Below are 12,655 nucleotides of genomic sequence, written 5' to 3' on the forward strand. Positions count from 1 at the left end.
ATAAAGAGTTGCCAAGAGGTGTAGAAATCAATCCTAACATCTCCACTACCGAACTAGCAATAAATGAATGTGATGCTCATGTGTCAAACAATACTCTAGCAAGGTAGTCAAAAATAGATAAGGTACATTCCACTCCTGTGTCTCGCTGACCCACTGCAAACACCCTAGCTTGGCCCGCTGGTAACTGTCTATGCTGATGTTTCTGTCTACCCTAAGGGGGTCGGATACAGTTTCTAGCCATATGTCCCACTTACCCACACTTATAACAGTATGTTATCTTTGGTTTCAGACATGTTGTGGCATAGTGCCTAATTTCGTTACAAACGAAGCACCTCACTGATGCCAGTGGTCTAACAGGTCTTGTCTTAATAGATGGAGATGCTGCCTTAGCCGAAATCTGATAATAGGGTCTTGGCCTCTTCTAAGATCCACCCTTCCGCCCTGAGGGCCCGCTGCCTGAACTGATTGCCTTGCCTTTTCCTCTAGTATCTCTATTTTCCACATCACCTCCGCGAGTCTTATTTGCCTGTTCCAAATTCATGGCACTCTCATACATCAACTCTTTGGTAGACAGACAAAGCACAAATATGATGGTCTTGTATTCTTGCTTAAGCCCCCGTAGGAACTTCTGGGCTAAGGAGGTGACACCCATTGGTCTGACATACCGATACAATTGTGCAAAATGGGTCTCATACTCTCTGATAGTCATATCCCTCTGTGCTAACTCAAGGAATCCAAGTTCTAAATTCTCCTGCACTACAGCTGGAAAGTACTTCTCTCGGAAGAGTGCCGTGAAACCATCCTAGGTCAAGGTAGACACATCTACTGTCCGTTTCGTGCTCTTCCACCAATCTAGTGCATCATCTTTTAGAAAGAATGTGGCTATCATCCTATTCTCTATCTCAGAGCACTCTATCATCTCAAAGTAGGTTTCCATGCTCTCAATCCAGTGGTCCGCTACCATATGATCCAGACCTCCATGAAATGACGGCGTTGACAGACCACTGATGTCCTTGATCAGCTTTAACACACGACCATCGTCTCTAATGACAACAGCGGGGTCAACCTGTTCTTCATGTGGTACCGCCTCCTCATAAAGGTTCTCCACATTGCGGACTCAGCTTCCAGCCCTACCTCGGCCTCGATCTCTCACCCGTCCTCGGCCCTGTGCACGGCCCTTCTCCAAATTCATCACCTTGAAATATTTAAACACTTAGTCAATACATGTGAAGTCTTGAATCTGAACAAAATATATCCAACATATATTAACATGAAATTTCAGAAAAAGGTTAATCATCGAAGTATTGTCACAATACTTACTAGAGGACCAAACCTTAAGGTGTGGCTCCTAACACTCTTGCGTACCTGATGACATATCAATACCGAAGAGCATGTGATGGGGGCTCGCTGCAGTGGGTCATCGCTCCTGGATGATATTGATAATCACCAAATACACAACTAGGCTCTAATACAAACTGTCACGACCCCAAAATTTCGAGTATGAAACTCAAATTTCGAAGTCATGAAAAACTCCAAAACAATCACAATAAATCGAAATCATTTTAATGTCACAACGGATCATTACTGAGTTCATAGTACAACTCAGTCAAAAATTGATTATTACAAACCAAGTTTATAATTCAACATGATATCAAATGGAAATGTAAAAATCCACTCAAATACTCACCACAAGATAACTGAAAACAACTTCAAGGTCTTCGGAGATGTTCGTCGATTCCGCTAATCCACACCTGCAAACTTATCCCCTACACCATCGAATATGTGCACCGGGATTGCAAACACAAACCCGGTAAGCTTTGCAGCTCGTATGAGTAAAACAACAATATAACTCGCATAAAAATATATACGAAAATCCACAAAGCATCAATCATAAATGCACTCATGAGTCATTAGACGGCCAATCTGGTTGTCTAATAATTATGAAAATATATGTGCTCATGAGAAATTAGGTAACCCCTCTATTTACCCAAATGCATTTATAATACGAGTACTCATGAGCGTTGGTACACCTCTGTTACCCCTCATGATAGTACGCCGCCGACATTGGGCAACCACTTGCTACTAAATATCTAAAATATGGGTACTCATAAGCCGATAACCCATCTATTACCTCTCATGCAGACTGCAGTACACCAGCTGACAGACTAGAGCTTTAACTGTATCGTAACTTCGCCCGGCCAAGGCTAGGTTCTGATATGCCAAAACGTCTGAAGACTGGTCCGAAGACAGAAAATGTAACGACCCCAAAATTTCGAGCTTAAAAACTCAAAATTCTAAAGTCGTTAAACACAAAATAATCTCAATGAAATCGAAATCATTAAAATGTCACAGCGGATCAATTCTGAGTTCTCAATAAAACTCAGACAAACCAATTATTACAACCCAAATTTATAATCCATACATAAAATGGAAATGTAATAATCCTCACAATCACTCACAAATCTCGCAAATAAAACCACCCCAATTCTCACACACAAATCCACGCAAAAACCTCACCACAAGTAGAATACGAACGACTTCGAGCCTCTGGAGTCGTCGCTCAATCTCCACTAATCAACACCTGCAGAGTTATCCCCTACACCATCGGATTGGTGCACCGGGATTGTAAACACAAACCCGGTAAGCTTTACAGCTCGTATGAGTAAAATCAAAATATAATTCGCATATCAAAATATACGGAAAATCACAAATCAACAAATATAAATGCCCTCATGAGTCAATGGACAGCCCATCTGGTTGTCCCAAAGAAATATGAAATGAAACGCTCATGAGAAAATTAAGTAACCCTTCTGGTTACCCAAATGCATTTATAATACGGGTACCAAGAACGCTGGTACACATCTGTTACCCCTCTCGTAATACACCGCCGATATTGGATAGCCACCCGCTACCCAACATCCAAAACAATCTGAGTACCCATGAGCAGATAACCACCCGTTACCTCACATGCAGTACTAAGGCAGACAGACTAGAGCTCTAACTGTATCGTAACTTTCGCCCGGCCAAAGGCTAGGTTTCGACTTGCCAAACACGTACAATAATCTCACATCATATTGTACCAAACATCAGGTCCGAAGACAATCACATTTTAACAATCTCAATGTTAAAAATCACGTACAATAATCTCACATCATATTGTACAAATCAAGATCACAATAAATCATAACAGTATATTATATAGCAAACTATATATATATATACGTATTTATTTACCATTTGTACGATATATATATATAATTCATTATATCTTATACATGTCATAATTTATAATCACGTCCGAAGACAAAACGTTTAACAATCTCAATATTAAACTCACATGCTTGTCATCGAAATGACCTATTTCAAATGAATTCATAACAGTATATATTATAGCAAATTATATATATATGCACTTATTACCATTTATACAATATATATATAATCCACTATATTGTATACTTGTCGTATTTCAATATTTAAAACTCTTGCAAAAACCTTAAAATCACCGCAAGGGTGGATTCATAAATATGTGAGATTTTACTCACCTTATCGGCTCGAGCGTAATTCCACAATTTCCGACGATAATTCCTTTCCTTAATTTATCGATCACCTTGAAAAGATAAGAAAAGAATTTAGAAACATTTCGTAAACCTTTAAATGCCGAAACAGTAATAAGCTGTTACTGTTCACCAATTTTTGGTTTTACGAAGTTACTATTCACGGTTACTGTTCACAGTTACTATTCACGATTACGGTACAAATGCACAAATAATACGTATTTCTGTACATATACATACTGTTTACGTATTTCTGTACGTATATATACTGTTTACGTATTTCTGTACGTATACATACTATTCAAAATGTAAATACAAACTGAGTAAATAAAATTTACTAAATTATCTTTTACAAATTACTTTTACAATTACTGAAAGTAATTTATATTTACATTTACTGTACGTAAAATTTAATTTACATTTACCGTACGTAAATAAAATTTCCATTTACATTTACCGTACGAAATAAATTACCAAAATACCCTTCTCGGAATCACTGTTCACGCCGCCGCACGTGGCGGCGCGTGGGGTACACGCGCCACCCGCCGGCAGGCCGCGCGTGGGGCACACGCGCCGACGCCACCAACGGCGCGTATCACGCCACCGCCACCCCATTTCTCTCATTTTCTTCCTCCTCTTCCTCCCCATGACCTCACGCCGCCCCTAGACCCTCCTACGCCCTCACACGCGCCGCCTAAGGCGGCGGTACCCCTCCATCATCTCCAATCTCCGATCTCCACCAAAACATCACAACTCCACACAAAAATTCAACAACAACATCACAACAACAAACCTAGGCTATCCTCACCTCGATTAGAGCTCGAAGACCACCGGAGGCGAGCTTAGATGCGGCGGTGAGAAAAGCAGCAACCTGGAGACGTTCGAGCGGCTTCAAGACGGCGGGGCACGGGCTGGCGATCTGGAGGGTGGCTGCGGATGTCCCTGCGACGACGCCGAGCCAGGCGGTGCACGTCACGGCGGCCCAAAGGCAGCGGATCGAAGAGAGAATTTTTTCGGAGGAAGAAGGAAGAGTTTCGGGGAGAGAGAGAGCTGAGGGAGGCGGGTGAGAATGAGAGAGAAAGAGAGTTTCCAAATATGGAAAACCCTAATCACAAAACACTCTATTTATACTAGTTTCCAAATCGGAAACTAACTTCCGACGTTAATAACTTTTCCGTACGTCGTCCGATTAGAACGCGTGACATATCCATTAACTCGTAACGACGAGCTCTACTACTTTCATGAAGAAAGTTTTCGCAACCGAGCGACGGAATAAAAGTCGATAATTTCGTTCGGAAACGTAACGTTTTTCTTATTAAACGTTTCGATAACGTTTCCGTTTCCGTTCCGTAAAGTTGCAAACAATTATAATCATTTAAACTGAAATTCATAACTTTATAGAATTCAAATTAAATCAAATAATGTAATGAAAAATTTAGGGTTATTACAGAAAAACACGTCCGAAGACAGAAAACGTTTTAACAAAACTCAATGTTAAAACCAAGTACAATAATCATCAAATGATATTGTACAAATCAAATTGATATACTCAAATAAATAAATATCAACGCTAAAATGAACTCATTCACAAGCGGAAATTATGACAGTATATAATATAGTAAACCATATATATGTACCTATTTTACCAATTATACACATATATATCTTATACATATCATAGTTCATTCTTTTTAATTAAGCTTAATCATGAATCTCCGTTAGGGTAGATTCGTCACTGTGAGATTTTACTCACCTTATAATCCTGAGCGTAATTTCCACGATTCCGAAGTGAATCATTTACTTGATGTATTGATCACCTAGAAAAGATAAGAAGTGAATTTAGAATCGCTACGTAAAACCTTAAATGCCGAAACAATAATAATATTTACTGTTAAGTAATTTCGTAAAAAAAACAGAAATTATTGTTCACGTATTACTGTACAAATACATATTAATTACGTATTCATGTATGAGTAATACTATTTACATATTTCTATACATCCATGTACTATTCAATTGTATATACCGACTCAGTAAATAATAATTACCTATTTACCCTTCAAAAATTACTTTTACAATTATTGTACGTAATTTACATTTATATTTACCGTACATAAATTAAATTCACATTTACTGTACGTAAATCACTTTTTTACATTCACCGTTTGTAAAAATAAATTTACAAAATTACTGTTTTGAAATCACTGTTCACGCGCCACCTCCGGCGACCGCACCACTCACTATGGCAGCGCGTGGGACACACGCGCCGATTCTAAAACCGGCGCGTAGGACGCCACCACCGCCCCCCAAACCAGTCGTTTTCCCTCCTCCACCCTTCCCACGGCCTCACGCCGCCTCTTGCCCCCTTCACGCCCCCACACGCCCTGCCTAAGGCGGCGATATTCACTATTTCTCCTCCTCCTCCGATCCTCCACCAATCTTCATCAAATCAATCCCAAAATTCATCCATAAACATCACAACATCGAATTAAATGCATCCTTACCTAGATGGTTCCCTAGAACGGCCGGAGAACTCGAGATGCCGGCGGAGTCGAGATCGAGCAGTTACGATTTTGGGCGATGCGATTTGAGCTCTGGTTGCTCCGTTGGTGGCACTGGAGATGAGGAGCGGCGGAGGGGAATGAGCGCCGAGAGTCTGCGTCACCGGAAGAGGAGTTCGAGTGGAAGCGAAAATTGCAGGAGGCTCGGTTGTGGCGCAACCTTCACGGCGGCGAACGGAGGCGTGTCGAGCTTGGGGTTGACTGCGGAGAGCCGTGCGACGCCTCTAGGCTAGGCGGTGAGAGTCACGGCGGCGCTGGGGAGGAGATCGTCGGGGAAGTTTGCAGAGGGGGGAGCTCGGGGGAGAGGGAGAGAGAGAAGAGAGAGAGAGAGAGAGAGAGAGAGAGAGAGAGAGAGAGAGAGAGAGAGAGATAAAGGGAGGCGGATGAAGGGTTTTCGAAATTGGAAACCCTAATCCCTAAAATTCTCTATTTATACCCCCTTCCAAAATCGGAAACTAATTTCCGTCGTTAATAACTTTCACGTACAATGTCCGATTAGAACGCGTGACGTGTCCACGAACTCGTATCAACGAGCTCTACAACTTTCGTGAAGGAAGTTTTCACAAACGAGTGACGGAGTGAAAGTTGATTCTCACGTCGCGGAAACGTAATGTTTTTCTAATTAAAAGTTCCGATAACATTTTCGTTTTCGATTTACAATGTCGCAAAGCAAACAAATGTTGTTTAATAAATTTTACAACTCTAATAATTTCTAAAAATTCAATTTTATTTGACTCCGAAAAATCGGGTCATTACAATATAGATAACAGAAAGTTGCACATCTGTTTAATTTTGTCAAATTGATTTCCAAACAGTAAGATATGCAAAATCGACCGACTCTTTTACTTACACAGAAACTTCTCTGTGTTCAACTTGCAATTTTCCTCTGAAACTGCAGTCATTTTTTAATCCCGAACTCACTCGACATTAAACAAGTAAGCTAGTTAATCCAAAGAAACAAAAGTGGAAGTAAGCAACTAGCAACAAAATTGAGGTCCCAACCAACTGTAGGCGAAAATCTATCTTGGCGGCAAATCAAGACTTGCTCTACTGTATTGATTTGTTAGTTATTGTGCAGCTTGTAATTAAAACCTAGATTAAATTTTATTCTTGCTCCCCAGATCTTGATGTACAATGCATATATAATAAACTACCCTTACAACATCTATGAAAACATCTTCTACACCAACCATTGCAGACCAAATGAATATTTATTTCTATTATTGGATGACATGCATATTATTAGAGGTATAACATGTGCTTACGACTCCTACCATTATGGTTCCTTTTCTAAAAATGGCAGACCAGATAAACTATATATGAAAGGTTTTGGCCTTGCTCAAAATTTTAATCATCCACATGCTGGATAATTGTAACAGAAAATTATTATACAATGACCTTCATTGTAAAATGACTTGGCTGCCAGAGACTCGATCTGCAACTTCTTTATAAATTAAATGATCTTCATTTTGCATGCAATATGTATCCCTTTGCTTTTGGTATCTTAATATATCAGTATCTTCTTTGGTTCATCACTAAACTTACTTTGCCAAATACCGAGATGGTAGCTACAAACAGTAGTGACGTTCCAACCAACTATAATAGGAAAAGTGAACTGAAAGCTTTCGATGACACAAAGGAAGGTGTTAAGGGCCTTGTTGATGCTGGAATAACTGAGATTCCTAGAATCTTTCATCATCATCAACCAGATGAGTACTCCATCAATGGTTCCAGTGATCCAAAAGAAATCCAATTTAGCATTCCAGTCATTGATCTCGAAGGACTTCTCGATTCAACTAGACGAAAGGAGATAGTTGCTAAAGTTGGAGAGGCATCAGAGACTTGGGGCTTCTTTCAGATAATTAACCATGGAATACCTGTTCATGTTCTTGACGAGGTTAAAAATGGGGTACGTCGGTTTTATGAGCAGGACACTGAGGTGAAGAAGCAGCTGTATAATCGCGATCACTTCAAGAATCCTATGCTCTACAATAGCAATTTCGATCTGTATAGTGCACCAGCGACTAATTGGAGAGATACTTTTGTGTGTTACATGGCTCCAACTCCTACTAAGCCAGAAGACTTGCCAGAAGTATGTAGGTATGTAACAACTGAACACTTTATATAGTTGTCTGTTATAATTGGTGAAGCTTGCATCACAGTCTTGGATGTGGGATATTCACTATTTTTAATTTGTTTCAAATTTGTAGTGACATACTTGTTGAGTACTCAAACCAAGTAATGCAGTTGGGGAAGCTATTGTTCGAGTTATTATCAGAAGCTCTTGGATTGAAGTCAAGTCATCTGAATGACCTAGATTGTAGCGAGGGCCTTCAACTTTTAGGCCATTACTATCCCCCTTGTCCACAGCCAGAACTAACTGTAGGCGCAACCAAACATGCTGATAAATCCTTCCTCACTGTTCTTCTGCAAGACCATATTGGTGGTCTTCAAGTCCTTCACCAGAACAAGTGGATTGATGTAGCCCCCGTGCCGGGGGTTCTTGTGGTTAATATTGGAGATCTTTTGCAGGCAAGAATATAACTATATATATATATATATATATATACACACACACATATACATATGACCATCGTGTTTTGCTTTATCGATCTTTCATTGGTTGCAGATGGAGATTTATATATTCTGTTCTTTTAAATCCTTATCTAATGGTTTCACTACAGGCGAATTGGCCGAAATTTCGGTCTGATGGCATGTATACAAAGACATATTTTGGATTTGGATATGCAGACATGCTTGTCTAGTGCAATAGTGCAGCATACCAAGGTTTCAGTCTACCCTAGACTGCACGAACCCAATTTGTAGTCTAATAGTAGTAGTACTACTGTTACATTTTTAGCTAGTTTCCGATGAGACTGATGATTATATGCAGCATGTTGCTATTAATTTGCTTCCAACTCTTTAATTGAGTGAGTTCCATAAGTTATATTTTTATACTAAAGAATATAGTTTTTGTCGTTTCAGCTCATATCAAATGACAGATTTAAGAGTGTCGAACACAAGGTACTGGCAAATCGTAGAGGTCCACGGATATCGATTGCAAGCTTTTTCAGCACAGGAATGTTGCCATCACCAAAGCTCTATGGACCAATAAAGGAGTTACTATCAGAAGACAATCCTCCAAAGTATAGGGAGACTACTGTTAGGGAATATGTTGTCCACTTCAATGAGAAAGGCCTAGATGGCACCTCCGCTTTGTCTCACTTTAAGGTATGAACCTGAACCTGGACAAGGAGCATCCCCAAAGTGCCATACTGTACTATGAACAAGTTCTTAAAATAACGAAATTTAACCTTTTGAATAAAAATTGTTTTTTGGGACCAAGGTATTTGGATCGGAAGATGATATACCACCAACACAAGAACATTATGAACCGTCTCCGGCCGCTAAGAACCCAACTAACATCCGGGTCCAGTGTCTATTGCCACGTGAGAGAAGTCAGATTTTGCCGCTCAAAGGATTTCCACGCTATAAGCCCGTAAACATCGGGCGATCGGGCTTCATGATGACTCAAACACTTTTACCCGCATCATATGGATCTCGCAAGACTTTATCATTCAAGAACCAACCTGTGAGAGACTTTGTGAATGGTGAGGCTCGAACTTGGACGGGAGTTCCAGTCAAGCAAGTGCCTTGTCATTCGTTCCAACCCTCCTTGGCCATTCCAAAAATATTCAAACTCTAATTTTATGGTCTTTGCTTTAATTCTTACATATGCGTAGCCGATCACGTAGCATGAGATGGCTGTTTGAATAAGATTTGTTTCAGCTTCTACCACCTATTTGTCGGATAGTATTGTCAACTTTGAATAAACATTATTATCACTATCAATTGCAAAAATAAAAATGAATCTTGCACGCTTCAACTTGGAAGCGAAAGATTGAATTGCCAGCGTTAACGTTCCTCATGTTGCAAGAGTATTGTTTCCTCCTTTTGTGACTTCAAATTGTAAAATGATCATATCTGGTCTCTTGTAGGCGCCTCCGATTTGATTGCACATAGGCTGACAGTTCATTAGCTTACCTTGTCACAAGCCGAGTTGTATCATAGCCACCAACATGAATGTGAATGTGATTGCAACAATGGAACTAAAATCAATCTGTTTTACTCGAAAAATGTGCAGAGTGCATATATGCCGATATTATCATATCAGGAAGTCAGGAATCCACGTTATCTTTCTCTTCTGCCGATCATCTAGTCATGAAACCACAAAAGTTATGCTTCTTCCCGAAAGGCCCTCGCTTATGTATGAAAACTACCCAAAAGCCCCTTGCCGTTCATTCTAATAGGGCTGCCATTTTTTCTACCAACCACGGCGGCGGCAAGACCTTCTCCCAGCAACCCCCTGCAGATTATCGGCTGCACTGTTCTTCATCACAAGTTGGTTGATCAACGTACTCTTGTTCTAGCTGGGAAAAAAGATCTTCCTCAGAGAACAATCAGCAAGCCCCGGTGTCGAACCCTAGACGGTTCGACCATTCGTTCTTTGTTGTTGCCGGCGTGCCAGTACCTTTGAGTTAGATACAACTCTTACTTTTTTTGACGATGATTGCGCTCACGTACTGTCTTCGTCTCAAACGATTGCTCCGCAGTTGCTGATAAACCGCTGAAGTTCGAATGACCTATACACAACCGGAGTTGCTAGGTACCTTTCACTCCACCTCAAGTAGATGACCGATCTTACTTTAGACCGCTTGGGGAAAAGAAGAGCTTATAATGCGTCGTTGATAGCAGGACTTTCTCGCTGTGAGGAAATTGCTGACTAGTGCAGACTTTTGTGTTTGCTAGAAGCTAGGCTAGCGACTCGATGGACTTGACTCTAGTTGCCGAAGTTAATCGGACTTGTTTGCTACATGCAGTACGAGACGTACATCTGGGTAGCTCCGCTCCGATGGGAAACTTGGTTGCCGAAGCGAATCAGACTTTTACTACGTGTGGAGATTTGACTATGCGGTTGCGCGATAGTTTGTTTGACGTTGCGTGTGTTATTCTGCACATTCGACCCCTTTATATAGAGAACACAAATTGTTCTTTCTTGCGGATCAAGTCTTGAGAACCTCCTAGTTGATTTAGATTCACCTTCCTTAATCAACTCAGATTCTATACAGCGATAGTCCCCTAAATCTATTCCAATACAGCAGGTAATCTTGCTCTATGATAAATTTTCCCCAAATAACCGGTCCACGAGCCCAAATAGTCTAGATAATACCGGAGTATTATTTTAGGCCAAACATTTTACCCCTAGACCTTGAAATTGAAGACCCCGCGAAATTGAAAAGGGCTAGAAGAAAAACCCCAAACGGTTATCTTTTTAAAATAATTCGAAACGCTTTACGTTCCTCCGTTGCCAACTGACGCGCGACTTCACCTCAACCCACTACAACCTTTCGAGGTGAAGTACACGAGAAACACTGACTGTTTCAGAAACTTACACTAGTTTCAATCGAGCAGACGCGACTCTTCCCAGAACTCAATCGGTTTCGATTTCAGAAACCCCTTCAGTTCCTATAAATCGAGATCCCGAACTCTACCAGTTCATCCAACCCGATTGCTCCATCATCAGAAAACCCAGAAAGCCCTCTTTCCAAATTCTTAATCTCCAACAACAATGGTACCAAGACCAAACCAACGTGATGCCCAGGAATGTGCAAGGCTTCTTCTCGGCTACCCAAACAACGAACCCACCAATCGCACCACCATTGGAGTGATTGACGACAACACCGTGTTCTTGGGCCACTCTCTTGCCGTAATCCCAGAGCACATCCATGACGACTATCACCACCGCTCGCGAGTTCCTCCGCTTGCCTTTAGGAACACCCCAACCACTTTCAATGGATGGAAATTGCATAATCATCACGGGTCCCCCGTTGGAGCATGGCCCATTGTTTCCACAGCCATGCGAACATGGTATGAAGGTCGTCGCTTGATCGATCGAAACCTTTGGGAAGCAGCAGGAATCTTGGAATGTATCGATCTCTCCTTCAACCTGACTCAAGATGGAGGCAACAGATGTGCCATCATGACCGCTGCTTACTATTGGAATTCCGCAAGTAATACCTTCGACTTTCAATTTGGTCAAATAGGTATATCTCTGCTAGATATATATGTTATCTTAGGTCTACAGTTGGTACCAGGCCCTATAGAGATCAGGATTATTTTGATGTTGAGTGCCCGGTTACCGCCACCCGCGAGGTTGGTATCTACCAATCGTATGGCTCCTGGCATTCCAGTTTTAATCGCAATCATACTGCCAATGCTGGAATCGCCTTCTTGGAATTTTGGCTATCAAAGTTTATGTTCTGCTCCAACTCCAAGAAAATAACTGGGCACCACCTGCAACTCGCAACCCTTCTCTACAATGGCCACACTGTGGGTCTAGCACAAATAGTTCTGGCAGAACTCTACCGTATGATGCGCGCGCTTACTATGGAACCCCTCAATTATCATAAGCTTTCAGGGCCTATGTGGATTCTAGACCTCTGGATCTAGGTCTACTTTGTGCAATTGTGGAATGAA

At 41.1% G+C, this 12,655-nt stretch overlaps 1 protein-coding gene across 2 annotated transcripts; it reads left to right on the forward strand.

Moving 5' to 3' along the window:
* Positions 1–7,618: 7,618 nt before the first annotated feature.
* Positions 7,619–10,037, forward strand: LOC126792547 (1-aminocyclopropane-1-carboxylate oxidase homolog 1-like). Of its 2 annotated transcripts, none has more exons than XM_050518952.1 (4): positions 7,619–8,218; positions 8,329–8,650; positions 9,104–9,349; positions 9,465–10,037. In XM_050518952.1, the coding sequence occupies exons 1-4, from the start codon at positions 7,680–7,682 to the stop codon at positions 9,822–9,824; spliced, it is 1,467 nt and encodes a 488-aa protein (XP_050374909.1). In that variant the 5' UTR covers positions 7,619–7,679; the 3' UTR covers positions 9,825–10,037. The 2 variants fall into 2 exon arrangements, with proteins under 2 accessions (XP_050374909.1, XP_050374910.1); XM_050518953.1 differs by lacking the exon at positions 9,465–10,037 and adding an exon at positions 8,803–8,905 and having other exon boundaries at positions 9,104–9,245.
* The last annotated feature ends 2,618 nt before the right edge of the window (positions 10,038–12,655 follow it).

The sequence above is a fragment of the Argentina anserina genome, chromosome 4 (genome assembly GCF_933775445.1).
Source record: "Argentina anserina chromosome 4, drPotAnse1.1, whole genome shotgun sequence".
Taxonomy (NCBI): domain Eukaryota; kingdom Viridiplantae; phylum Streptophyta; class Magnoliopsida; order Rosales; family Rosaceae; genus Argentina; species Argentina anserina.

Coding starts and splice junctions, on each gene's coding strand:
- LOC126792547 (XM_050518952.1), top strand. CDS start 7,680: ATGGTAGCTACAAACAGTAGTGACGTTCCAACCAACTATAATAGGAAA. Junction 8,651..9,103: donor ATATTGGAGATCTTTTGCAG/GCAAGAATATAA, acceptor TTGTCGTTTCAG/CTCATATCAAATGACAGATT. Junction 9,350..9,464: donor CCGCTTTGTCTCACTTTAAG/GTATGAACCTGA, acceptor TTTGGGACCAAG/GTATTTGGATCGGAAGATGA.